Here is a 27,480-nt window from a genome sequence, read left to right on the forward strand (position 1 = left end):
GGGCAGGCGCGGCGGCTCGAGCAGCTTCTGGAAGATTCCGGTCGCCCCACGTGCTCAGTGCCGCCTGGGGGCGGTCAGGGAAGGACCGGGCTGCAATGCCCTCCCCTCCGGCTCTCACCGGCAGCGCGCTTCCTTCCTCGTCCCCTCGGTGTCGAACACGAAGCGGGACCTCGGGCAGGCACAACGACTGAAACGGCTCGGGATTCGAACGTTGTGCTCGGTATGTTCAATTCTTTTTTGAAAAATAAAAAAAATATTTATCAGGCAGGCGCCGGATGGACGGCTCTGGGTCCTTGCGCATGAAGGTGACAGGACGTCAGAGCATTGCAGGGAATTTCATCAGACACCACCTGGGGGTCAAAGGTTACTACTTAGGGGTCAGAGGTCAACATCAGGTGGTCAGTACTGCAGGGAGTTTTATCAAGCACCACTTAGGGGTCAGAGGTCAACATCAAGAGATCAGTGTATTACAGGGAGTTTCATCATAAACCACCTGAGGGTCAGGGGTCAGTGATCAGCATCAGGAAGCCAGTATTGCCGGAAGTTTCATCAAGCAACACCTGAGGGTCAGAGGTCAGCATTAGGAGATCAAAGTATTGCAGGGAGGTTCTTCAGGCACCACCTGAAGTTCAGAGGTCAGCCACAGGAAGTCAGATTATTGCAGGAAGTTTCATCAGGGCTACACCAGAGGTTCAGATGTTACCACCTGGGGATTAGAGGTCAGCAATAGACAGCATCTAGGGGTCAGGTATCAGGAGATCAGAGTTTTGCAGGGACTTTCACCAGGTAGTGTCTAGGGGTGGGGGAGTCAGGGGTCAGCACCAGCAACATCTGGGGACAAGAGGTCAGCATCAGGAGGTGAGATTGTACCAGGGAGTTTCATCAGGTAGCACCAGAGAGTCAGAGGTCAGCACCAAGGGGGCACAGGTAGGTACCAGTAGCATCTGGGGTTGAGAGGTCAGCAGCTGGGGACATCAAAGATCTGCATCACTTTCGCTATGTACACAAATGCATTTACGTCCCTTCCAAGGCTGGATACACCCAAAAGGTGAACCTGTCTTATGTTTACACACAGGTCAGACATCATCTTTGTTTTTACTTGGAGACTGCCCTCATTCTTCACCATTTTAAAGTTGAAATAAATTATTGTGTCACTTAATGTGACTCTTTCCTTTCGGTTCACCCTCACATCAGATTCAGACTATTCTGGTTCAAATCCTGCACCATGACTTAAACACAGAAATCTGAGCTGGCACTCCTGTTCATGCTCTATTCCATTAGAGTTACAGTGCTATGTTTCAGATGAACTGCGAAATCAAGCCTGCAAAATATTCCTCCATGTGTATAATAAAAGACCCATGGCTCTACATCAAAAACACTGCAGTTATCTGGAGGTCAAAGTATTGCAGGGAGTATCTCCAGTGTCTTTACCAATATTTAGTCACTTCAATCAAAATACACAAAAAGACTATCATTATCATAGAATATTACAGCGCAGTATGAGCCCTTTGACCCTTGATGTTGCATCGACCTGTGAAACCAATCTAAAGGCCATCTAACCTACACTATTCCATTATCAATCATATGTCTATCCAATGACCATTTAAATGCCCTTCATGTTGGCAAGTCCACAACTGTTGCAGAAAGGGCATTCCACACCCTTACTCCTCTCCGAGTAAAGGATCCACCTCTGACATCTGTCCTATATCTATCATCCCTCAATTTAAAGCTATGTCTCCTTGTGCTAGCCATCACCATTTCAGGAAAAAGGCTCTCACTGTTCACCCTATCTAATCCTCTGATCATCTTGTACGTCTCTATTAAGTCACCTCTTAACCTCCTCTCATGAAAACAGCCTTAAGTCCCTCAGTCTTTCCTCATATGACCTTCCCTCCATACCAGGCAACATTCTGGTAAATATCCTCTGCACCCTTTCCAAAGCTTTCACGTCCTATAATGTGAAGACCAGAACTGTATGCAATACTCCCAAGTTCAGCCACACCAGAGTTTTGTACAGCTTCAACATGACCATACACTTTAAGAACCCTATTAACCTGGGTGACAACTTTCTGGGATTTACGCACACTGACAGATCTCTCTGTTCATCCATATTACCAGGAATCTTACCATTAGCCCAGTACTCTGCCTTCCTATTACTCCTTCCTAAGTGAATCACCTCACACTTTTGAGCATTAAACTCCATTTGCCATCTCTCAGCCCAGCACTGCAGCTTATCTATGTCCCTCTATGACCTCCAACATTCTTCAGCACTATTCATAAGTCCACCAACTTTAGTGTCATCTGCAAATTTACTAACCCATCCTTCTACATCCTCATCCAGGTCATCAAACAGCAGGGGCCCCAAAACAGATCCTTGCGGTGATGAACCATATCAAATGCTTTACCCTCATCCACCAGTTTGATCACCTTTTGCCCAAAACATTGATTTTCCTGTTCCTCCGATGCGGTCCAACTGCTGTGCTTTTCCAGCACCACTCTAATCTCCAGTACCCACCTCTGGCCCTAATCCTACTCTAGTCATTCTTTTATTCCTGACATACCTGTAGAAAGCTTTAGGGTTTTCCTTGATCTTACCTGCCAAAGATTTCTCCTGGTTCTTAGCTCTTTCTTTAGGTCATTCCTAGCTAACATTCAAGCACCCTAACTGAGCCTTCAAGTCTCACCTTTACATAAGCCTCCTCTCTTGACAAGAGATTCAACTTCTTTAGTAAACCAATGTTCCCTCACTTGACCACTTCCTCCGTGCCTGACAGGTACATATTTATCAAGGACACGCAGTAGCTGTTCCTTGAACAAGGTCCACATTTCAATTGTGCCCATCCTTGCAGTTTCTTTACCTATCCTGGAGATGTGGTTGAGGTACAGGACTGGAAGCTGAGTATTCAGGGATATAGAATCTTTAGTGGAGATAGGATAAGGAGGAGTGTAAAAGAGAAGGTGGTGTTGCAAGATTGGTCAAGGAGTCAAGCACTGCAGCGAAGAGGAATGATATGTTGGAAGGTTTCTCAAATTTCACCATATGGGTGGAACTTAAAAACAGAAAGTGAAATCATTTTGCTGCTAATGTAGTATAGATTCCCAGTGAGGGAGACAGAGAAAGAGAAAGATGGATACGTCGTCAAAAAGAGTATCTTGACAGGCATGAATAGGAGGCGAACAGAGAGACAGAAACCGCATCTGGGTAATAAGTAGTGGGTCTAAATAGGGATTAGGAATCAGTGCAGGTTTGGTAGGCCAAAGGACCTGTTCCTATGCTGTACTGTATCTTTTTATTTAAAAAAAAAAACTTTTAACTACTCATTATAAAAGGAGGGGATTTCAACATCCCGAATATTAACTGGGATAGACAAAGCCTGGAATATTAAGAGGGGGCAGAAATCTTAAAAAGCTCTCCTGGACACATTTTAAGTCAACATATAGAAGCTCCTATAAGATGGGTTGTGGTACTAGACTTAAATTTTGAGATAAAAATGTGTTGCTGGAAAAGCGCAGCAGGTCAGGCAGCATCCAAGGAACAGGAGAATCGACGTTTCGGGCATAAGCCCTTCTTCCCTGAAGAAGGGCTTATGCCCGAAACGTCGATTCTCCTGTTCCTTGGATGCTGCCTAACCTGCTGCGCTTTTCCAGCAACACATTTTCAGCTCTGATCTCCAGCATCTGCAGTCCTCACTTCTCCTTAAAATTTTGAGATAGGCATGTTCCTATGAAGGTGACGGGTGGGACCCACTAAACCACAGAATTGTGGATTTCAATAAATGTACAGGATCAGTTAAGGGAAAAAAATGCAATTTATGGTATATACCGAAGTCTTAGAACAGCAAATGCTCTCGAGAATTACAGAAAGTTCAGGATGAGGTTTAAAAAATATATTAGGAGAGTGAAAAGGGGACATTAAAATACACTGTTGGATAATGTTAAGAAAAATACAAAGGTGGTGTTTTAAGACTATGTTAGGGTAAAAGAATAACCCAGGGAAAGAGTAGGCCCTTTAAAAAGACCAAAGTGGCAATCAGAGTATAGCCAGAAGCTGTAGCTTTAAATGATTACTTTGCATCTGTACTTACTAGAGAAGGATAATGTAGATATAGAATTAGAGAGGGGTTCTGTGAGGTATTTGAAAATGAATTAGTATGGAGTGAGAATTATTTACGATTTTAGGCCTGAAGATGAATAAATCCTCAGGTTGCTGTGGGAGGCAGTGGAGATTGCAGAGACTTTCGACATTAATTTTCAAAGTAGGCCAAAGTAGGGATGCTACAGGGTTGCTAATGTCAAAAATCTAACATATTAATTGAGAAGGGCAATAGGGTTGCGCCAGGAAGCTACAAGCCAGTGAGTCTAATATCTGTGGAAGGGAAACATTTTGGAAAACAATTAGGGACAGAATCAATCTGCATTCGGAGTGTCAAGGATGGTCAGCATGGCTTTGGAAAGGACAGATAATGTTTAATAAAGTTGACTGAATTTTTTGATGAGGTACCTACGTGTTCAAGCAGTCCCTGGTTGTTAACAGGTTGTGTTCTTAAGTCCATTCATAAGTTGATTTGTACACAAACCAATACAATGTAGGACAACATGTAATAGTTGTTCATAAGTACAGGAAACATTTATAAGTCAGATCTTTAAAATTATACCCATATAGGATTATGTTCATAAGTAGAAGCATTTGTAAATCAGGGAACTCCTGTAGTGCAATTGATATGGTCTACGTGAACTTCAGAAAGTTTTTTGAACCAGTCTGCCATGCAAGACTTTGTAAGAAACTAACAGCCAATGGGAGCAAGGGAAATTTGGCAAATCAGATCCAAAATTGGCTTAGTGGCAGGAAGCAGAGAGTAGTGGTCAAAGACTGTTTAGTGACTGGAATCCTACGTGCAGTGGGTTCAGTGCTGGGTCCCTTGCTGTTCGTTGTCCACGTTAATTATCTAGGCACAAAAATCAGAGCTACGATCGGTGAGTTCACAGCTAATGCAAAAATTAGTGGTGCAGTAAATGGTGAGGGGGGAGTCCTTAAGACTACAGGACAATATAATCAAACACAAACACAGTCTGGTCAGATGAGCTGAAGTCCAAATAGGCTTTAATCCTGAAAAGTGTGAGGTGACACATTTTGGAAGGACCTACCAGGCAAAAAAAAAAGTACACATATGACCCTCAGAAATACAAGAGGATGAAGGGAACTTGCATGTGCATACCTATAGATCTTTAAAGACAGCAAGAGAAGTGGATAAGGTGTTTAAGAATCAGTATGGGAATATTACCTGGACTGGAATAATTCATCTATTAAGAGAAGCTTGGCTTGTTTTACGGAGACCAGAGAAGGGGAAACTGATTGAGGTGTACAAAGTTCTGATGGGCATGGACAAGTAGGTAAATGGATAGAACCTCAACTTGAGCTGCAAATCTTCTCAAAACGCGCTAGGTAGATAAAGAGAAACATTCCCCTTTAGAAGAACGTCATAATTTTAATGTAAGCAGGGGATTTGAGAAAACACTTTCACTCAGTTGCAGATACAGCTCATTCTGCTACAACACAACCGTTGTGTTCTTCTGCAACCTAGCAGTATAGGAATTGCACTACAGAAAACCACTATAGAAAACTGCGATACCCATTCAGTAGAAAGTTTGTGTTATCCAAACAACGTCCACAATTCCTCAAATCACATTATTGCCAATTCTTGCTGATGAAACATGCATATTAGGAGAACCGCCTGCATTTGGAATTTAATCATCCAAAAAGCCTGGTAAAAAGGCTAGAAACCTCAAACTATTTAGATGAACATTTGAAAAGGCAAGGTCATGGGAGAATACAGGCTACATGCTAGAAAATATGATTGGAATAGATTAATATTTGATGTGCTGAAGGACCACTTCAACTGCTAGAGAAATTCTGGCCATCTACAATTCTGCTTCTAGAGGAGTTGCAAAAATCCTCAAAGTATATAATTAAGTTTAAAACAGAAGTGTGTAATGGGCAGGACACTAAAATAGATGGATGTTTTGAAAACTACATTCAATAATTTTGAAAATTAAGCAGTGTTTCAGCCCAAAACAAAACAACATGTTGGGAATCAAATAATGATAAATGCTGGAACTTAGCTGCAAGTCTGGCAACACCTAGAGAGAAAAGTCAACTATTTATTCTCCCATAAATTCTGCTTGATTTGCTGAAAATTCCTGCATCTGCTGTTATATTCCAATTTTATCACTGCTATATATCGCCAGGAATGGCAAGTTTGAATATTAAAAAAAAACAAACTTTCCAATCGGAGACTTATTTTCACTGCAGAACAGGAGGCTGGGGTCACCGTATTGAAGTTTAAAATCATGAGGGGCATAGATACAAATTTAAAAAAAAGGACATGGGGCAATCTTTAAAAAAAGGTTCATGAGTGGAATGAACTACTAGAAAAGTGATAGATGCAGCTACAATTACAACATGTCTGGGTTTTTCTCTCTCCTTGTAGGTATAACTCCGATTGAGGAGAATAAAAAATTGGAGGTCATTACCTTGTGGCATTCTTTTCTCAATAATGCAGTCTCTGCTGCTTTCTGTAATTTGTTCAAGGCAGAGGTTATATTGATTTTGATGGATCGTAAGCAAAAGGGTTATGGGGAAACAGAAGGTGAAGATAAGACTTTAACCAGATCATTGATCTTAGTGAATAGCTACTCTTGTTCCTAAATTCCCAAACATCAGTCTGCACCAAATCAGAAGAGATTTCCAACTTCAGGAGAAAGATGCTCATTGAATGCAAGAACAACTCATTAAGATGACATTTTTATTCTGGGTACATAAAACCTGAAAGATGTACCCTAAACATTTCCACCAATGATGAAAGTCATTGTGAAATTTTAGTAGACAGGCATTTTTAAAGGCAAATAAGTTTGGAAGAATTTAAATAAAAAATGTTCCATATGTTCTTAAAACATGTATTAAACACTTCAAAACTTTTCTAAATGTTACAGTTCAGTGTAACTAGACACTAAGTCTTCATTTAAAGTTGTCACCCATTTGCTAGCTCTACATTCCTGATCCAAATCAGGAGCAATATTTACTGAACAGCAATAATGAGCAAGATCAACAGGACGACCCCTGAATGAACTAAATATCTAGAACATGTCTGGCACGGATATTTGCTGACCCCACAAAAGAAAATTTGATGGTAGTGAAATGAATATTCAAACCCAAATGCAAATGGAAGCAGCCTCAAAAATCTATTCATGCCTAACCAGGTTCATAAACGCCAAGTTTACTCCATATTTCAGGAAAAGCAAAAAAAAAATAAATATGCATAAAGTGCACAAACTTCTTAAAGACAGAGGTGAACAGAGCAACTTGGATAACAAAGGGCTTTACTAACCCAACCATGTTATTTTCACACTTCATCAAGGCATTGCAATATATTCCAAAGATAGGAAACAGGTGAATTTCCCATTGGTTTGAATTTACTGCAAATTCTTTTGCAATAATGTACTGTCACAAATTCAATGTTTAAAAAAGTTCACATTGAAATGGGTTCTAGATGCTTCTTGCACCTATTATTTCAGCTGTTTAATGATGTCGTTGGCAGAGTTTAAGAGTCCCAGGAAGTAACCATCTGTCTCACCCTCTTTCTGTTCTTCAGCAGCCAGTCCCTCATACTCTGATCGGAGCATGTCCAGCAAGGAACTCAGGCCCTGTATAGCCTGGTACTCGCTTCTACAGGATGAGATCATAAGGTTCATGGTCCGTAAAACTTTTTCCCTCGTGTCATGTTCACTGGATGTCAAGAGCTTGGGAACCATCGTGCACCAGTCCTGTTCCAGCATAAGAGGCAGCAAATTAAGCTCATCATATTGACGACATTTCTCCTGGTGTTGAACACTATCATCTTGTGTCTCTTGGATAAGTTTCTGCAAAAGAATTCAAACTAGATTGAATATTCACTCAGCTGGAGTTAATAATCAAGCTACAGTAAATTACTTGCCTTGTGCTTCAAAGTTTTGACCACATTTAAAAAGTGGAAGATTACAGTTTGCATCGGAACAAAAGATTTGTGAAAGCAAACAACTGTCCTCAACTATCTCATTATGCATCTTAACATTAACCCGCATCTACAATTTTTGTCAACAATCCAAAAGAGCAGAATTAAGAATACTAACAAAAAGCAGCAAACTGGATGTGACTTTAACATAGTTAAACTGGAAAAAAAAAATTGAAATCATTGTGGAATAAATGACTCAAAACAAGAACGGAAAGTGGCGACTGTTAGTAGTCAGAATTGTATACATGATTAAAAAGTCAGCATGATGCAAATTCCAGTTTTTCCAACACTAAAATTTAGTCTGTTTCCTCACCTTCTCCATGACCATGTCATAGAGCAAAGTCATGATTCGAAGACGCAGGGACTCTATTCCCTTTGCCTGAAACAACTGCCCAAGTATCTGCAAGCCTCCAAGTTTCAAAAACTGTTGCTGAGCAAATGGAAAATGGCGCAACAATGATGAGAACGCAAAGAGAGCCTGAAAAAAAAGCACAAATAAGGGAGACATTTTACCCATGGACACTTTTGGAAAATCTACAGTTCTTCTCCCTCCTTACTTTTCCAAATTACAATTTCCCACTGCCTGGAGGTTTTGGCTCCCTGTTAAAATAAAAAGGGCGTTATAGTTGAAAGGTTTCTTAGTAGTCTACTAACTTTTCTTTTTAAAGAGTTCAAATCAATTGTCCTACAGAATTAGCTTAACTTGAAAATGGTGTTCAGGTTAAACTATCTGTATTCCACCAATGGGCCCTTAAACTTGACAATAAAAGGGTATCATGAAGTGAATATGTAAAACTGGAACCCAGTGTGGGGAGGCTAACTGGATACCAGGTTCTACCTAAAACAAGGAGTAGGAGAGAGGAAATTGTGCTTCAGTTCTGCAAGTCAGATCAGTTCTTGAGTAATCCTTAAGTTTTGGCACCAATTTAAAAAAAGCTTTTCTGATTTCGGAGTTCAGTGAATACCTAGGAATTAAATGGCTTAAATGTTAAACTGAGGGGGTAGACAGTGAATCTGGCATATAAGTATTTAGGTATATACAGGAAAACCAATTCATCTGGTGTTTAAATCCAGAATGAGGGGCAGCATTTAGATTTGATGCAGCCATATACATATAGTGAAAATGTAGAATCCTGCAAGCCAAAATGTTGATGTCTGAAAATGTCAGCACTGTGCTAAGCAATGTCTGTCAGACATGGCTGTTAGGGGATCTGGAACAAAAACAAATTAAATGTAGTTGGAGTTACAAATTAACCGTAATCTAATTGAATGGAAGAAAAGGCACAAGGAGTTCTTTAGCCTACTTCTACACCACTCAAATCCAAATCAAAGATTGAGTAATGAGTTTTTTTTCCCCCAAATGAGTTGATAACCCAACAGTCAGAATCAATCTCATGGTCTTTCATGCTGATTGCAAGACCAAAAAGCAATACTTAAAAAATGGTGCTGTCTTATGAATGTATGTACAACTTCAAAGTAACAGGAATCAAGAGTTACTTGTGCTTAAGAAATGTACCTAACTTTGATCATTCTTTCTTTCTTTCCTTCCCACAACATAAAATGAAAATTTACATCCTTAAACAGGCTTGTGTACATTTTAACATTAAGCTGTTTCTTGGAATCAGTTTTTTTTTAAAAACTGACATTTGTCTTTGAGCAAGTAGTTCAATAAACAAGCCACAACCTTGGCCTTGCTAGAGATTCACGTTCATCAGCTGAAAATTGGAAATTTTTCTTTATCCATACCTTTTTCTTCATTGCCACTGGTTGATCCGTTGCCAACAATATCAACAATTTCTGTAAAGCCCCAGCTTCTATCGCCTCAATCTGAACTTTTGGGTTGCTAACAAAAAATCAGAAACAGTTTTAACATAAGATAGATTCTCAAATCCTGTTGCATTAAGGGAAATATTTGCATGATCAGAGTACTGAAAAGTAGACCGGAGCTCGTTTATACAAACTACATAGAAATTCTTGATAAATTTATTAGGCTGGAAAAATACAATGCGTTACAAAACAAGTTTGGTAAGAAATCCAGGGTCAAAGTAGTTAAAGGTAAGCACATAATATATAAGTGCAGAGTGATAATGCAGTCTCCACTGGTACACTTAGAAGCCTTACATTACCAGAAGAGCTAGAATATATCACCTCCACATTTTGAAAGGAAACCCAAATTTAAAAAGTTGATTTTCATTAGACATTGGCCCCTTTAAACAAAAGAGGCTGTACATTAGTTAATTTTTCATTATTTCTTGTTTACTTGAAAGAAGATGCACAAATAGTGGAATATTTATCTCAGCTTGTCTCAAAAAGGGCTTTGCAGCTCAAAATACATTTTTTAAAAAAATGTAGAGAAATGCATCTGCAAATTTGTACACTGGAAGGTTACAGAAAACAGCATTAAGAATAATAACTAGATCACTTATTTTAGTGATGTTGGTTCAGTGATAAATAAGGACCAGAATATCAGAGAAGACCATCCATCCTTCCCCAAATAGAGCACAATATATTGTACATTTGAGAGAGAATAGGCAAGCCTCTATTTGACTTTACAACCTAAAAAACAGTATTTCAGTAATTCCCCCAGTACTGAACGATCATCAACTTGATCATTTAATCAAACCTCAGGAATGAACCTCAAACTCAACCTAACGCAAGAGGGGAGAATGCTACAACTGAACCAAGGCTGACGATTTATTGGCAAAATAGTGTTTCAGTACATATATCTTAATGGTGAGGATTAATTTATTTGTGGCAAGGATAACTCTGTGAATTACTCACTGTTATAATTTGATGCAGACTTAATACCTTTGTGAACCTGCTCTCAGCTAGTCAAGCATTTGTGACATTTATATTGTTCAAGCCAATGAAAGCTGCTGTCAGTTAGGCCTGGTACGTAATGGCACAAGGAAGTTTGTAAAATGATAAACACCAAAGGAAATAAATAGTCTCACCATAGAGTCATAGAGATGTACAGCATGGAAACAGAACCTTCGGTAAACCCGTCCATGCCGACCTAGATATTCCAACCCAATCTAGTCCGACCTGCTTGCACCCAGCCCATATCCCTCCAAACCCTTGCTAACCATGTTACCATTCAAATGCTTCTTAAATGTTGCAATTGTACTAGCCTCCATTACTTCCTTTGGTAGCTCATTCCATACCCGTACCACCCTCCATGTGAAAAGGTTTCCCCTGTAGGTCTCTTATCTTTTCCCTCTCATCCTAAACCTATGCCCTCTAGTTCTGGATTCCCCGAGCCCAGGGAAAAGACTTTGCTTATTTACCCTATCCATGCCCCTCAATTTTGTAAACCTCTATAAAGGTCATGCCTCAGCCTCAGATGCTCCAGGGAAAACAGTCCCAGTCTGTTCAGCCTTTCCCTATAGCTCAAATCCTCCAACCCTGGCAACATCCTTTTAAATCTTTTCTGAACCCTTTCAAGTTTCACAACATCTTTCCGATAGGAAGGAGACCAGAATCACATGCAATATTCCAACAGTGGCCTAACCAATGTCCTGTACAGCCTCAACATGGCCTCCCAACTCTTGTACTCAATACTCTGACCAGTAAAGGAAAGCATACCAAACACCACCTTCACTATCCTATCTACCAGAGACTCCACTTTCAAGGTCTTTTTGTTCAGCAACACTCCCAAGGACTTTACCATTAAGTGTATAGGTCCTGCTAAAATTTGCTTTCCCAAAATGCAGCACCTTGCATTTATCTGAATTAAACTCCATCTGCCACTTCTCGGCCCATTGGCCCATCTGGTCAAGATCCTGTTGTAATCGAAGATAACCCTCTTCACTGTCCACTACACCCCCAATTTTGGTATCATCTGCAAACTTATTAACTGTACATCTTTGCTTCCAAATCATTTATGTAAATGACAAAAGGTAGAGGACCCAGCACCAATCCTTGTGGCACTCCACTGGTCACAGGCTTCCAGTCTGAAAAACAACCCTCCACCACCACTCTCCATCTTCTACCTTTGAGCCAGTTCTGTATCCAAATGGCTAGTTCTCCCTGTATTCCATGAGATCTAACCTTGCTAATCAGTCTCAAAACACCTTACTGAAGTCCATATAAGACCATAAGACATAGGAGTGGAAGTAAGGCCATTCGGCCCATCGAGTCCACTCCGCCATTCAATCATGGCTGATGCGCATTTCAGCTCCACTTGCCAGCGTTCTCCCCGTAGCCCTTAATTCCTCTAGACAACAAGAACCTATCAATCTTGGCCTTGAAGACATTTAGCGTCCCGGCTTCCACTGCACTCCGTGGCAATGAATTCCACAGGCCCACCACTCTCTGGCTGAAGAAATGTCTCCGCATTTCCGTTCGGAAATGACCCCCTCTAATTCTAAGGCTGTGTCCACGGGTCCTAGTCTCCTCGCCTAACAGAAACAATTTTCTAGCATCCACCTTTTCAAAGCCATGTATTATTTTGTACGTCTCTATTAGATCTCCCCTTAATCTTCTAAACTCCAACGAATACAATCCCAGTATCCTCAGCCGTTCCTCATATGCTAGACCTGTCATTCCAGGGATCATCCGTGTGAATCTCCGCTGGACACGTTCCAGTGCCAGTATGTCCTTCCTGAGGTGTGGGGACCAAAACTGGACACAGTACTCCAAATGGGGCCTAACCAGAGCTTTATAAAGTCTTAGTAGTACATCTCTGCTTTTATATTCCAACCCTCTTGAGATAAGAGACAACATTGCATTCGCTTTCTTAATCACAGACTCAACCTGCATGTTTACCTTTCGAGAATCCTCGACTAGCACTCCCAGATCCCTTTGTGCTTTGGCTTTATTAAGTTTCTCACCATTTAGAAAGTAGTCCATGCTTTTATTCTTTTTGCCAAAGTGCAAGACCTCGCACTTGCTCACGTTAAATTCCATCAGCCATTTCCTGGACCACTCTCCCAACCTGTCTAGATCCTTCTGTAGCCTCCCCACTTCCTCAGTACTACCTGCCTGTCCACCTAACTTCGTATCATCGGCAAACTTCGCTAGAATGCCCCCGGTTCCCTCATCCAAATCATTAATATATAATGCGAACAGCTGTGGCCCCAGCACCGAACCCTGCGGGACACCGCTCGTCACCGGCTGCCATTCTGAAAAAGAACCTTTTATCCCAACTCTCTGCCTTCTGTTAGATAGCCAATCCTCAATCCATCCCAGCAGCTCACCTCGAACACCATGGGCCCTCACCTTGCTCAGCAGCCTCCCATGTGGCACCTTATCAAAGGCCTTTTGAAAGTCCAGATAGACCACATCCACTGGGTTTCCCTGGTCTAACCTACTTGTTACCTCTTCAAAAAATTCCAACAGGTTTGTCAGGCATGACCTCCCTTTACTAAATCCATGATATAGATCACCTCTATCGCTCTGCCCTCATCAATCCTCTTTGTTACTTCCTCAAAACTCAATCAAGTTTGAGACATGATTTCCCACGCACAAAGCCATGTTGACTATCCCTAATCAGTCCTTGCCTTTCCAAATACATGTACATCCTGTCCCTCAGGATTCCCTCCAACAACTTGCCCACCACCGAGGTCAGACTCACTAATCTATAGTTCCTTGGCTTGTCCTTACCACCCTTCTTAAACAGTGGCATCACGTTTGCCAACCTCCAGTCTTCCGGCACCTCACCTGTGACTATTAACGATACAAATATCTCAGCAAGAGGCCCAGCAATCACTTCTCTAGCTTCCCACAGAGTTCTCAGGTACACCTGATCAGGTCCTGGGGATTTATCCACCTCTAACCGTTTCAAGACATCCAGCACTTCCTCCTCTGTAATCTGGACATTTTGCAAGATGTCACCATCTATTTCCCTATGGTCTATATCTTCCATATCCTTTTCCACAGTAAATACTGATGCAAAATACTCATTTAGTATCTCCCCCATTTTCTGCGGCTCCACACAAATGCCACCTTGCTGATCTTTGAGGGGCCGTATTCTCTCCCTAGTTTACTCTTTTGTCCTTAATATATTTGTAAAAACACAAACTAGGTTAGATTTTTTTTGAAAAGATTAAAAGAACTTTTATCAATCTCAAATTTGAAGAGTTCACTGTTTTCTTTTGTTACTACCTCCATTTTTCTCCACCTTTGAATTACACGAGTATAGAAGATAAACCTCTGGCTGTGTCAGTGTTCCCAGAGAACCCCAATGATTTCCAGCAATACTGGCTCAAAAAAATTGAAGCAGCTGAGTAAAGATTTATTTCTTATGCTGTGGGATGTCTAGTCCAACCAAATTAGCCAATATTGTTAAGCAGGAAATACTCAGATCTGGGGAGAGGAAAATAATTAACATTTTCAGGTGATGAGAAGTCCTTCATCGCAAACATCAACTAAGTTCCTTTCTTTATAAATGCTGCAACACCTGGCAAATATTTCACTTTTATGCTATTTTTAAGCTGTGAAGTCTGCTTCTAGTCGGGTTTTGCATGTTTCCCCCAGTGATGCCAATGTAAAGCTCAGAAATTGTTGAGTGTTGGAGTAAGACTACCTATGGAGAGGAAGTGGTGAACAACTGAAAAATGGGTGAAGGGGAGAGATGTAGCACTGCAGCCGTTGCTACATCTGTGCTCATGGCCCCAAAAATTTCAGCTTGCAACCCTAGCTAGGATCCTGACCGCCTCCCCCACCCAATTTGAGAAGATGACCAACAGAGGTGCTTGAATAGTTCTATTTTACATGAAGTTTGCTGCAGTTGCATTCTCTAGACAGTACGTCCCTCCAAGATTTCAACAGACAAGTCATTACCCAGAGAGTGCAGATCCCAGCACAAAGGCAGCATGCTCCTGAATACGGGGTTCGGTGGCATTTAGTGCCTTGATCACAAGTTGCAACCCCCCAATAGACATCAGATGTTGGGCATTGTCCACCTAGGAATAACCATAATACAAAATGTCAAGTCTCACTTCCAATTCCCAACAGTCATGTGACACACAAAACTTTTTCCAGTACCTGATGGACATAGTATTCCAGGTCGTATAGAGCAGCAACCTTATCCTCCAGTGTCGCACCGGAGCTGTTGAATTTGCTGACAAGTTTATTGATAATTTCCATATCAGTCTCCATTACCACATTCATGGCTTCAAAATCTGCCATCAGTTCTTCGATTGGGCGGAATGTCTCACGTAGCTTCTCCTGATGACCCTCAAAAAGAAACATGACATAAATGTGGACTTTACTGTAGCTCTAAGCACAAATTCCTCTCCCACCCCCACTCCCCTTCAAAGAAAAACCTGTTCAACTAAATTTTTAGTCAGCTGTTTCAAGGCATATTTTGGTTCACTGTAGATTTTTGTCTCAGACTGTCAAGGAGTTTAGAACACTATGTTAATGTCAGAATAATATTCAATGTTCGTTATGCATTTGGGATAAAATACAGGTTTCGTCCATTTCAGCAGTACTACTGACAGTACATTTGTTCACCCACTTCCTCATATGAACTCCTAACACTGACAGTGGCACAGCCACTTAAATGCCTAACTAAAGACCACCTTCCATATCTTCAAGCATTTTGTCCAAGTTGGGGACATCAAGCATAGCAAGCAAAAACAATAGAATCACTGGCAGCCTCCCAATAGGTTCCTGGGAAAAGGAAAGGGTCCTCCAATGTGGTTGATCCAGGGCAAGCACCTCAGCTCCATACAACTCTGTTGAAAGTGTCCTCTCCTTCATACTGCAGCCCCAGCAGTAGCCCCCTCCAACAGTGGCACTGCTGAGCATCCAGTTCAGATTAGGTTGAAGCTCTGGAGGGCACATTCAAACTCCTTTGGATGGTGACCCAAATAACAAATGCCACCTCTGCTTTCTGCTGGAAATGTGGTTAACTCCTGCTTTCAATCCCAGCAGTAAGGGTTCGCAAATGGAGAAAAATTCAGCCCATAGCATTTTTCACTCCCAAAAATCAGAAAATGGTGGCAAAGCTTCTTTCTGTTTCAACTGCAATAGCAAAATGATAAAGCTTATAGTTAGATTTGTTTTTTAAATATAGCTAATCAAGCATAAAAACAAGAGGAGGGGTGGAAAGAATTTCAGCTTGGGGAAGACATTGTGTTCAGCTCAACTGACACATAAAACATTTGGCTTTTGCAGGCGATTTGAATAAGGGCAAAGTGTGATCACAAGAATAAATGCTCAATTTCAAAGACAGACAGAAATTGTAGGCAGAATAATTGCAGAATTCACTGTTCATGAAACAAAGTGTAAGAAATTTTCAATGATGTACTCAAGTGAATTGTTTACACATACTGATGAATCGCAAGATCTTTTTGCTGGGATACTTTGGTTGAATCCATTCTAAAATGTGCCTTACCTCCTCAGTCTGTGTATTGCTTTCTAGTTTCATCAACTTCAAAGCCTTTTTCAACTCCTCGGCGGTGAAGGATTTAGAATCCAGATTAACCATTCCATGTCTGAAAAGGACAAAACTAGATGAGTGGGCAGGAGTCCTAATGCCCTGTTACACTAGCTGTAAGTAAAGTGGCATACACAATTCCTGAGGCCAAGCTGTTTCCCACCCAACTCCAGATGATTTGAGAGGATTCTGCTAAATTCAAGTGAGGCCCAGAAATGAGACCTCATGCTCAACTCACTGCAAAGGATTGGGAGAAAAATTGGGGTTTCCTCCTGGGCCATCTGTCCCAACAGCTCCTACAGCTTTGGGTCCAATTTCCCCACAAGAAAGAAAGAAAGATTGCAAGAAGTTATAGGATCCCTAATTTTACTTTTGTTCACCAAAAACAAGACTTTTATCTCTGTGCAAAGTTCCTACAGTACCTGGTTCCTTGCTTCCAGTACTTCAAACCAGTCTTTCCAGTCTCACCATCTGGTATCTTTGCCTCATTCTTTCCAGTTTCCAAGTTTAATCTAACATGTAGCCCTGCAGGAATTGCCTGACCTGTGCAGAAAAAAACCCCAAGAATATTGATTACACAAGGTGGTGTGGGGGTGGGGTGGGGAGGGGGAGAAAGAGGCAGCGGGGGGCAGGGGAAAAAAAAAGAGAAGAATTCCTGAGATTACGCACTTTCCCTGTGCTATAGTTCTAGTGGAACCCTGATGTGCAGGTTGACTGTATGGTTCTAGTTTGCAGTTTATTGTTACACTTCATTGTGATAGTGTGCTGGAAATCAAGCCCCACTATTGTGCCAAAAGAAAAGTTACAGATTTTGAGAAACGTATGCAAGAAATCCGATATTTGCCCATCTTTTACACCAGGTTGGAAAGGAAGTTTTCTGTAGTTAACACAAATTACTACATGAAGTGTACACTCTAGCTGCAGGTAAACAATTATGAATAGCTGGCATTTAATTCTAGTTGAAACTGTAATCCGTTAAAACTTGACCTTACACAAACAGACAGGAAATAAACATGCATGTTACAGATAGAGGGAAAACTCAAAAGCAGTTCAGTGGTCTGTTCACGGGCTCTGCTGAGATTATTTTTGTTCTGATCTGAACGCTGGTTCTTTTTGATCATCCTCCTTTGGAGGCCTTCACTTGTTTACAGGAAAGACTAGGCGGCTAGTTCACACTCATATGGAAAGGTCTCTGATTTATCAGTTAAATGAAAGAAACTGCTTTTTCTTTAAGCTGAGTGACTTTTACTGCAGACAGCAAAGAGCTCCTGAGCTGCTGGAGATCTGCTGGCTTCTGAAATACATGGACTACTAAGGAGAATCCTGCTGTCATTGTGGACTAGGTAAAGTCTATAAAGGGCGAATTACACCAAAATATTCTCATAACTACCTCAGGAGGTTTTAATCAAACAATCCCAACAATTGGATTTTCACAGCTGGGAAGGCTTGCTGGGCCCTATTTGGTACCAAAAGATAATTTAAGTTTATTTAAGCTTGATTTGATTTACCGTAATTATGTTCATGGTGCTTATTTTGAAGGGCTCTGTTGCAGTCCTTTTACTAGAGGCAAACAGTCCAGCTCTAGTCTTATAGGTTTATTCTGTGCGCAGTTCCACAGTAAGTAACATGATCACAAAAGGAATTATCCATTTAGCTGCCTGACACCATACAACAATGAGCTGCCCAAACAGTTGGATGTTACCCAAGTCGCAAAAAAATTGTTCATATCTGTTACTGAGGCAAGCAAAGCAAAAAAGGAAATTGGACTGGAGTAGGAGAAAGTGAGAAAGGCATCAAAAGGATTAGTAGGGGAGTTACCTGGTTTAACTACCTGCCAATCATTGGTTGGGTAAAAGACCTCCATGTCCTCAGGGTCCAGATCATCCTCCACTGTTGCTTCCTCTTTACTCTCACCAACATTTTCTTCAGTGTGTTCCAGCACAGTAAGAGCAGACACTTTCTAGAAACAAACAAAATTAGTTGGAGGTATTAGACAAGTCAGTTCTTTCTCCAGTTCTCCAAAGATGCTGCAAGAGGATTTGTTGGCAAGTATCAGGTTAAAAAGCCTCAAAATTAAGGAAAAAGAACCTGGCATCCTGCTCCTTCAGTGCCAGAGGGTTTCTCATTGGCAATCAAGCTTGGAGAGCCTACCTTCCTTTACTGAATGGGCTATGAATTTGTCATGATGTGGAAGTGCTGCTGTTGGACAAGGTCAAAAAACACTTGACACCAGGTTATAGTCCAACAGGTTTATTAGAAATCACAAATCATCCAGTTAATGAGCCAGTTCAAGGGGGAAAACAAAATTACTAATGAACGAAGGTTCCCTCTGATTCTCCATTTTAGACTAAGTCCTGAAGCCCACAGTATATCCTGCCCAAAGTCTTAATTGAGAATAAAAGCACAGGTTACAAATTCATTAGCTCAAGAGAGGATGAAACAGCATTTTCAGAAAACAAAAAATGTTCTGATTTCTTTTATTGCTTGCTTTTATACCTTCATCCATGAATTTGGATTTGAGACACAGACTAGTGAAAAGCATGGGGTTTCTTCATGAAGCACTGTTACATATAAAGGCTAAAAATACATGGTGTTCAGAGATGTAACAGATTCTAATCTTACTATTACATTATTTAAAAAGACTATTCCATAAACATCACTGCGTAATGTCAGTGGGGCCTACTCCACATTTCTCTGCACACATTTCTAACATTCACAAGGTTAGACTTCAGGTTTCTGCCCTACACTCCATGTGTTTCTCTCTCTAACTCTGCTCACTGTGTTCTATTTATGGCCCATGGAGGAACAAATTGTGCGCTATCACAAAGTTGCACTTGGCCTAAAGCCCTTACACAACATAGATATCCATAGAGGGGGAAAAAAAAGCAAAAGCATGTACAGATCTAACAGTATATCCAAGTGTGTTTTTTTTAAAAAATACTACCAGAAAAATATTAATGCCTTTCCTGGTATAACTTTCACTTTAGGTTCCCTTGCTTAAGTGGAATCTAATTAAGAGTTTACAGTGCAAAACTACAGGACCAAAAAAACAAGAGAACTATTACCATACTGAAAAAGTGGACATCATTTAACGAACTCTACTCCAACTTCACCACACAGGGATTATATTTCCGACACTCCATAGTTTGGGAGAAATACATTGATAACTCACTTAATCCTTAAATCAAAGTACAGATTGAAACTGCATGCCAGGATGTGAACATATTTTTAAGCTGACAGTTGGTGTACTTTTAAGCATGTTTTGCATTGTAGGTGTCAGTCTTCAGACAAAACTTGGAACTGTCTGTTCCAATGGAACTAAAAATATCCCAAGGTATTATTTGAAGGGGTGGTGATTTTCCTGGAGTCTTATCAAACCATTGTTCTTTTGCATTACTCTGTGCTATTAATTGGTCATGATGTGGAAGTGCTGGTGTTGGACAAGGTCAAAAAAAAAATAGCATGACACCAGGTTATAGTCCAACAGGTTTATTTGAAATCACAAGCTTTCAGAGCTTTGCCCCTTCTTCAAGTGCTAGTGTATTAACATTTGTTGTACCAGTCACTCCCCAAAAAGGAATTAGCCGGATATGTTTAAAACAAATTCACAACAAATATAACATATCACATGTATATACGGCTATTGAGCAAAATTGACTAGATAGCTAGCATGGGATCAGAACAACACTAACAATTTGGGTTTAATTTCCGTTAAAGATTTTGGACTTGCCTCAGAGTGGAAAATAGCAAAACAATGAACTAATAGCCTGCCTTCAGGGGAATGTTAGGGGATGGATGGATGGACGGATGTACTACATAGATTTGTCTATAACTTTCCAAGGCTTACATTTTTCTACACAGGAAAACCACATTCAGATCAAGCTCCATTCCAATCTAACTTTATTCCCCCAGAATCCAGCTAAATCTCATTGACTTTCTTACCTGCTGTTGCCAGTTCTCACTCCAACAGTAATTCAAAAGGTGCACAGAAATCAGGAACAAGACCAGGTTCAGACAACCAAGCTTCATTGTGAGAACTTCTGCAATCTGTTGTGCAAATAATGCAGGGTTGTGAAAACATACAAACTTAAAATTACATTAACCATGTTATCAAACCATTGACTCAAAATCACCCCTTTTCATTTAGCTACCATACAGGTTCCCTACTGCATGTTTTTCTCCAATCACATCACCACCATTCTTGCTGGCAAAACTAGCATTTTGTTCATCTCTAGTTACCCCAAAATGCAGATATAACCAAGTGTAGTAAAGTTGGTAGTTAAGAGTCAAGGGAGCTGAAAATGTGTTGCTGGAAAAGTGCAGCAGGTCAGACAGCATCCAAGGAGCAGGAGAATTGACATTTCGGGCATGAGCCCTTCTTCATGAAAGAGTCAAGCATGTTGGTATGAGATGATGAGAGTCTCATAACCAGATAAGAATAGTGGCAAACTTAAAGAATATCAATGAACACATGATTTGTAAAGAAATGATATTGCTGCCCATACAATGGGACTAGTTACCCCAGTCATAATTTCTGGACTATCAGCACGGAGAATATCGGGATTTTAAATAGAATTCAGCAGCGGAGAAGACAGAATATGGGGAAGAGAATTGGAGGGTGAGGAGAGAGAATGGAATGTTGGGGACAGAGTGGAGGGAGTGAGGAGAGACTGGGAGCGTGTGGTGGGCAAGTTGTTAGAGGATATTCTGAGAGACAAGATCTACAAACATTTGGAGGGGCAAGAACCTATTTGGGAGACTCAGCATGGCTTTGTGTGGGAAACTGTATCTCACAAATTTGATCGAGTCTTGTGAATGGGTGACCAAGTAAGGAGATGAGGGCAGTGTGGTAGATATTGTCGACATGGACTTTAGCAAGGTCTTTGACATGGTAGGTTGTTGAGGGAGGTTAAATATCACAGGATCTAGAAAGAGCTAGCCAATTCAATAAAGAAAGCTTGAAAACAGAAGGCAGAGGGTAATGGTAGATGATTGTTTTTCAGACTGGAGGTCTGTGACCAGTGGTGTGCCACAGGGATCAGTGCTGAGTCCACTATTATTAGTCATTTACGTAAATGATTTGGATGAGAATTTAAAAGTATGGTTATTAAGTTTGTGGAGGATACCAATATTGGTGGACCAGTGGACAGTGAAGAAGTTATCTGGGAATACAGCGAGATCTTGATCAACTGGGCCAGAAGGCTGAGGAACGGCAGATGGAGTTTAATTTAGATAAATTCAAGCTGTTGTATTTTGGCAGATCAAACTAGGGCAGGACTTGCGCAGTCAACAGCAGGGCCCTGGGGAGTATTATAGAACAAAGATCTACAGGAATAGATTCAAAACTTCTCAAAAGTTGAGTCACAGACAGATTTTGGCATGCTTGCTTTTATTGGTCAAAGAACGGAGTTTAGGAATTGGGATGTCTCATTGCAACTGTACAAGGCATTGGGTAAGGCCACATTTAGAGTACTGTGTGCAGTCAGCCTACTATAGAAAGAATATTATTAAAGTAGAAAGACTGCAGTAAAGAGTTAATAGGATGTTACCTGGGCTGGAAGATTTTTGAGTTATAAGCCTCCCCTTCATTCCCCACACCTCCCCCAAGCATAAGAGGTGACCTTATGCAGATTTAGAAAATCACGAGAGACATAGATACAGTTAGTAGCCAACAACTTTTCTTTGGTTTGTTTCCATGCTGTACATCTCTATGACTCTATAGGGCATAGGTTGAAGGGAAGAGATACAAAAGATTCCAGAGGGAAAATGTTTTGAGTGGAGTGTGTCTGGAGTGCCAGAGGTAATTGTGGAGCCCAATACAGTTTTGTCATTTAAGAAACATTGGGACAGATATGTGGACAGGGGCCAAATACAGGCAAATGGGACTAAAGTCATGGCATAAACTTAGCAGCATGGACAAGTTGGGCTAAAAGGGCCTGTTTTTCTGCTGTAAGACTCTATGAATCTAATCTCAATTTTATAGCATTATAATAGCTTTTATGATCACATTAAACCAAAATGAAAAGCTGTAAATTATTTCCCCCAAAAAAGCATTGTATTCTTGTTCTGTGCATTTGGCCAGAACTCTGGATTATTTGTTTAATCATTCTGTTCCAAGACACTTTTGCAGTGTGAATGATCGAACATTAAGGCAAGATTTCACACAATACAGTACAAGAGTCTGGATCACTCGAGTATAGGTAATTTTGAGTACAACGCATTCACCTTTAGCTCACGGCAAATACACGTTGAAAACAAGAAACTTTCACTTAGGAATAAGAACCACGTTTTATAACAACATCGCAGGCACCATCCAACAACCCTGCCTTGTTTACTCACCGCTATCTCCTTGACTCCCCCTCACTTTAAACCCTGTCCTCAAATCACCAGTAGGAAGGAGGTTAGTGTAATCTTGCTTTCCCCCCTCCTTCACTTTACCCTGTCCCTGTCCCTGTCCTCTCATCTCCCTCTCTGCTGCTATCTTCTCCCTCCCTCCCCTTCACTTTAACCTGCCCCTGTGCACTCATGTCTCTGTCTCTTCGCTTTCCCTTTCACTTCAGTCCATCCCTGTGCAGTCACTTCTCTCTCCCTTTACTTTATCCCGTTCTATGCACTCACCTCCCGCTGAGCTCCTGTCTCTTTACTTCCCTTCTCTCAGTTTCTCACTACCACCAGTTCCTGCTGATGACTTGGTTTCCTCTGGAACAGCCACGTCCTTTGGCATAGTTACCAGGCAGCCAATCACAGCATTTGCATGCTCGCTGATGCAATAATTTAAAGGGATAACACCTTAAAGGGACCCTGACCAGTCTGCAAACACCACTTGATGGGAGCAAATTTCCTGGGTGACCTTTGCAAGACTGCACCCACAGCCTCTCTCTCTCTCTCTCTCTCTCTCTCTATAAATACTTTTTTTCCTTTGAAAGAACTTTATTTCAGCAGATTTCAGGGAATGTTTGCAAAGAGCTGAGAAATGCAGCTTCAGAAAAGTAACATTCTGGGATCTGATTCAGAGTTTATTTCAGTCACCAGAAAAGCTGTGGCTGTGCTCTGGAAAATTTGCTTGAAGAAACAATACAATCATAGAAAGAAACCAAACAGAACTACTGATACTGGAAATCAGAAACTGGGGGGAAAAAAACTCAGCAGGTCTGACCACATCTGTGGAGAGTAAACACTGTTGGCATTTTGGGTTCAGTGACCCTTCTTCAGAATTCAAGAATAGTCACTGGACCTGAAATGTTAACTCTGATTTCTCTCCACAGATGCAACCAGACCTGCTGAGCTTTCCCAGCAATCTTTGTTTTTTGTTTCTGATACCACCACGGACTTTAATTTCTTCTGGTATTGCAGGACTATTAGTTTTCAGTGTCTTTTGTGTTCCTTTAACATTAAAGTATTAAAATAAATGGTAACTTCAAAGCAATAACACACATGGACAAGTTCAATTTCTGAAACAATAAATACATAAACAGTGCTGTGAATGCAATAAACTATTCCAAGGTGTTTTAAGATAGAATAACATAATCCAAACGAGGATAGATTAGTTCAGATAACCATAGTGTTGGTCAAAGAGCGAGGTTTTCAGGATTAATGGAGGAAAAGCAAGGTGGGGAGGCTTAAGAAGGGTATTTTAGATCTCAAGGCCAGGTAATTGAAGGCATGACCACCAATTAACATCACTGATGGTTGGAATCAGAATTCGAGGAATGCAGGAGGTTGTGAAAATGGGGAGTGGGATATGGCCACAAGGATAAAATCAGTTGGAATTTAATTAGCATACATAAAAGGCCTTAAGCATATTTGAGGTACTACTCAAGATGCATGAAAAAAATGGGCTAATCGGTAATTTTCTAGCAGCCTTTGGAGCTATGCTTCCATTTTTCAATGAGATACAAGGAAGATAATTACATCCTAGAGGTTACCTAGACAAGGTCTGTAATACTGACTATAAGAATTTAGGATGTCTAGTTTTGGAAAAATAATTTCTGATGAATAAACAAAACAAATGTGATAGTAGGATAGGGACCATTAGCTCAAGCTGCAGGCAAGTCTATGAATAAGTTTTACATCGAAAGGGATGGAATGGGCTTCTGGATAGAGCAATGGAGAGGAAATTTGTGAAGTAATTAAAGATCTAGATATAGTGGAATGAATGCTATGGGGCAGCATGGTGGCTCAGTGGTTAGTACTGCTGTCTCAGCAGCAGGAATCTGGGTCTGATTCTAACCTCTGGTGACTATCTGTGTGGGGTTTGCACATTCTTCCTGTGTCTGCATTGGTTTCCTCCCACAGTTCCAAGATGTGCAGGTTAGGGTGAATTGGTCATGCTAAATTACCCATAGTGTTGGTTAATTGCATTAATCAGAGGAAATATAGAGTTTTAGGGTTATGGGTCTGGGTGGAATACCCTTCATAAGGTTGGTATGGACTTACTGGGCCAAAGCGCCTGTTTCCACACTATGGGGATTCTCAGAAAAGAAGTTGAGTGGTATGGTGGCTCAGTGGTTAGCACTGCTGCCTGACAGCACCAGGGACCCGGGTTTGATTCCACCCTCGGGTGATTGTGCAACTCTGCACAGACATTCTCCCTGTGTCTGCATGAGTTTCCTCCCAAAGAGGGTTAGGTGGATTGACCATGGGAAATTGTCCAGGGATGTGCAGGCTAGGTTGATTAGCTGTAGGAAATGAGGGGATAGGATGGATCTGGGTGGAATGCTCTTCAGAGGGTCAGTGTAGACTTGATGGGCTCAATGGCCTGCTTCCACAATTTAGGGAACATTGATCAAATATTTGCACTCAGGAACCCTTAACATTGAAGCCTACAGGGATAAAAGTGAAAATAGTCCAGTGCCTAGAGTCAACAAATGAGATTGTTGTCGATATACCATTCCTCATCAACACCATCTGAACACACAACATCAGGATCTATTTATGTATTGACATCAGCTAACTTTCCACAACGTCTTTTGCTTCCCTCTGGCTATTATCTCTATGTTGTCAAACATGCTGCTGATACCTTGTCCTGACTTAAGTTTCAAAAGATTAAGTCATTCTCTTCATGTCCTGTCACAAAGTATGTTCCCCGACCACCGATTCCAACCGTCTCCCTGGCCAATGTCCCTTACTAAACCAAACCATTCACTGTCTAGGCATTCTACTTGGCTTAAAGATCAGAACTGAATTTTCCTTTCTCGTAGCACGTTTTCTCGCTCCATAAATTCACCCAGTGCTCTGGCAGTTAGAATTTCCCCTCTGATGTGCTGGGATTCCTGGGGAATTAAGCTAAGTGGATCCAAAACAAAGGATTAGGTTGCTGGGTTCATTAAATGAAGTGGGGGGGTGATGATCATAGGAACAGGAGGCTACTGCTGTTTTTTCTATGGGAAACTGCCATTGTGAAAGTAAACCGCACAGTCAGAAAGGAGAAGTTGCAGGTAAAGTGAGAAATAGGCCAGGCGAGTATATTGTTTGGAGAATTTGAAGGTATCATGGGAACGGTACTGAATATCTTTCTTTTTTTCTCCATTTCAAAAGCTTCAAATTCAGTAGTCTTGTTAAAGGGTCATTAAGGTCGCTGACTGAGGGACTGTCATCAGACAATCACTAGAAGCCTGTATAAGGCCTTAATAGGTGCTGATCACTATAGAAGCTTGCACAAGTGAGATAATGAGAGTTCAGAGGCTGCATGTTCCTGTTAGAGTGAAAGTTAAGAGTAGGGAACAGTGGATTTATAGAGATATTGAGGCTCTTGTCAAGAATAAGGAGGAGGCATATGAAAATACAGACAACTGAGATAAAGTGAATCTCTTGGAAAGGATAAGGGGTGTAGGGAATTCTTAAGAGAGATATCAGGAGGGTAAAAATGGTACATGAAATAGCCTTGGCAGATAAGTTTAAGGACAATCCAAAGATATCCTACAAATATTTTAAGGGCAAAAGAGCAACTTGTGAGAGAATAAGGCCAATTAAAGATTAACAAGATTGTCTTTGTGTGTGAGAAACGAAGCTCACTCACTTCAATAATTTCAGTCTGAGACAAGATCTGAATCAGTAGTGTCATTTATTTCGCTCTTGCAAGAGGGGTGTTGTGTCTACTGTGTACAAAGGCAGTCTCTCACACACACACACACACACACACTGAATTCAACTAGTACACAATATTTATGTAATTCGTTCCTATTCCCTCCTTCCATTGCTCCTCCCTTGTTTACATCTCCCACTTCTCTAAGACCGGCACCCATTACTCTTGTTCATCTCTTGCCTTGACTGTGACAAAATGCTTATTTCTGGCCTCACAAGGCCGTTTGACCACATCCTGCTGTGGTCCATTGTTAGGTATATCCTCCTTCACTACCATCTGTTTCCCTTACTTGTTATGACCTTATGACCTCATGACTTCTTGATTGTGGTTTGTTCTTGTTTTTGCAGAAGCAGGAAATAGATGCTTATAACTACTGTTTGTACAGGCATATCTAGCTTAATCCCTCCCCTCACAGCATCTTATCTATTTGTCTGTAACATCTACCATTGTTTGCAGGCACATTTCATTCTTGCATGCACATTTTAGCTAATGCAAAAACAATTATGTATTTCCTTCACATAGTTTTCATTCTTGTTGACTCATCTCTTGGCTGAAACAATTATACACTGGTGTGAGTTCATTTACCTTGCATAAGCAATTATGATTGCAGAAGTAACACTAATTTACCTATTTCCCCCTTTTTCTTTAATTACCATTTGTTACCTCCTGCATTTTTCTTATATGTCACTTCCAAATTAACGAGCATCTTACCCAAAATTTCATTTATTTTGGAAATCTCCCCGAGGTCACTTATTCCTTCATTGTTTAACAGGTACAGCCCTTCTCTCTGAATGCTCTTTAGGGGCATTTGTTTCATTAAGGCAGTCTCAATCAGTCTTTGGGTGAGTCTTCGTATACAGGGTATGATACAACAGCCAATGGCTACCAATACCCCGGCTACTACTATCAGGGAAGTAAGGATGGAGACCACCACCCCCTTCAATTTTCCAAACCATGATTCA

At 40.9% G+C, this 27,480-nt stretch overlaps 1 protein-coding gene and 1 long non-coding RNA gene across 2 annotated transcripts; one reads left to right on the top strand and one right to left on the bottom strand.

Moving 5' to 3' along the window:
- Positions 1 to 7: 7 nt before the first annotated feature.
- LOC140492240 (uncharacterized) lies at positions 8 to 9,629 on the top strand. The gene is made up of 2 exons (XR_011963521.1): positions 8 to 220; positions 7,650 to 9,629. It is a non-coding gene; the product is annotated as an uncharacterized lncRNA (long non-coding RNA).
- Positions 6,784 to 23,160, bottom strand: sil1 (SIL1 nucleotide exchange factor). Its single transcript, XM_072591155.1, has 10 exons — positions 23,053 to 23,160; positions 20,377 to 20,481; positions 18,253 to 18,394; positions 16,857 to 16,977; positions 16,393 to 16,492; positions 15,036 to 15,227; positions 14,832 to 14,953; positions 9,795 to 9,891; positions 8,362 to 8,526; positions 6,784 to 7,917 (listed from the first exon to the last, which is right to left on the bottom strand). The coding sequence occupies exons 2-10, from the start codon at positions 20,461 to 20,463 to the stop codon at positions 7,564 to 7,566; spliced, it is 1,380 nt and encodes a 459-aa protein (XP_072447256.1). The 5' UTR covers positions 20,464 to 20,481; positions 23,053 to 23,160; the 3' UTR covers positions 6,784 to 7,563.
- Positions 23,161 to 27,480: the final 4,320 nt, after the last annotated feature.

The sequence above is a fragment of the Chiloscyllium punctatum genome, chromosome 20 (genome assembly GCF_047496795.1).
Source record: "Chiloscyllium punctatum isolate Juve2018m chromosome 20, sChiPun1.3, whole genome shotgun sequence".
NCBI classification, from domain to species: domain Eukaryota; kingdom Metazoa; phylum Chordata; class Chondrichthyes; order Orectolobiformes; family Hemiscylliidae; genus Chiloscyllium; species Chiloscyllium punctatum.

Coding starts and splice junctions, on each gene's coding strand:
- sil1 (XM_072591155.1), bottom strand. CDS start 20,463: ATGAAGCTTGGTTGTCTGAACCTGGTCTTGTTCCTGATTTCTGTGCAC. Junction 16,493..16,856: donor TACTGGAAGCAAGGAACCAG/GTACTGTAGGAA, acceptor TGTCCTTTTCAG/ACATGGAATGGTTAATCTGG. Junction 9,892..14,831: donor CTGGGATCTGCACTCTCTGG/GTAATGACTTGT, acceptor ATTTTTTGTTAG/CAACCCAAAAGTTCAGATTG.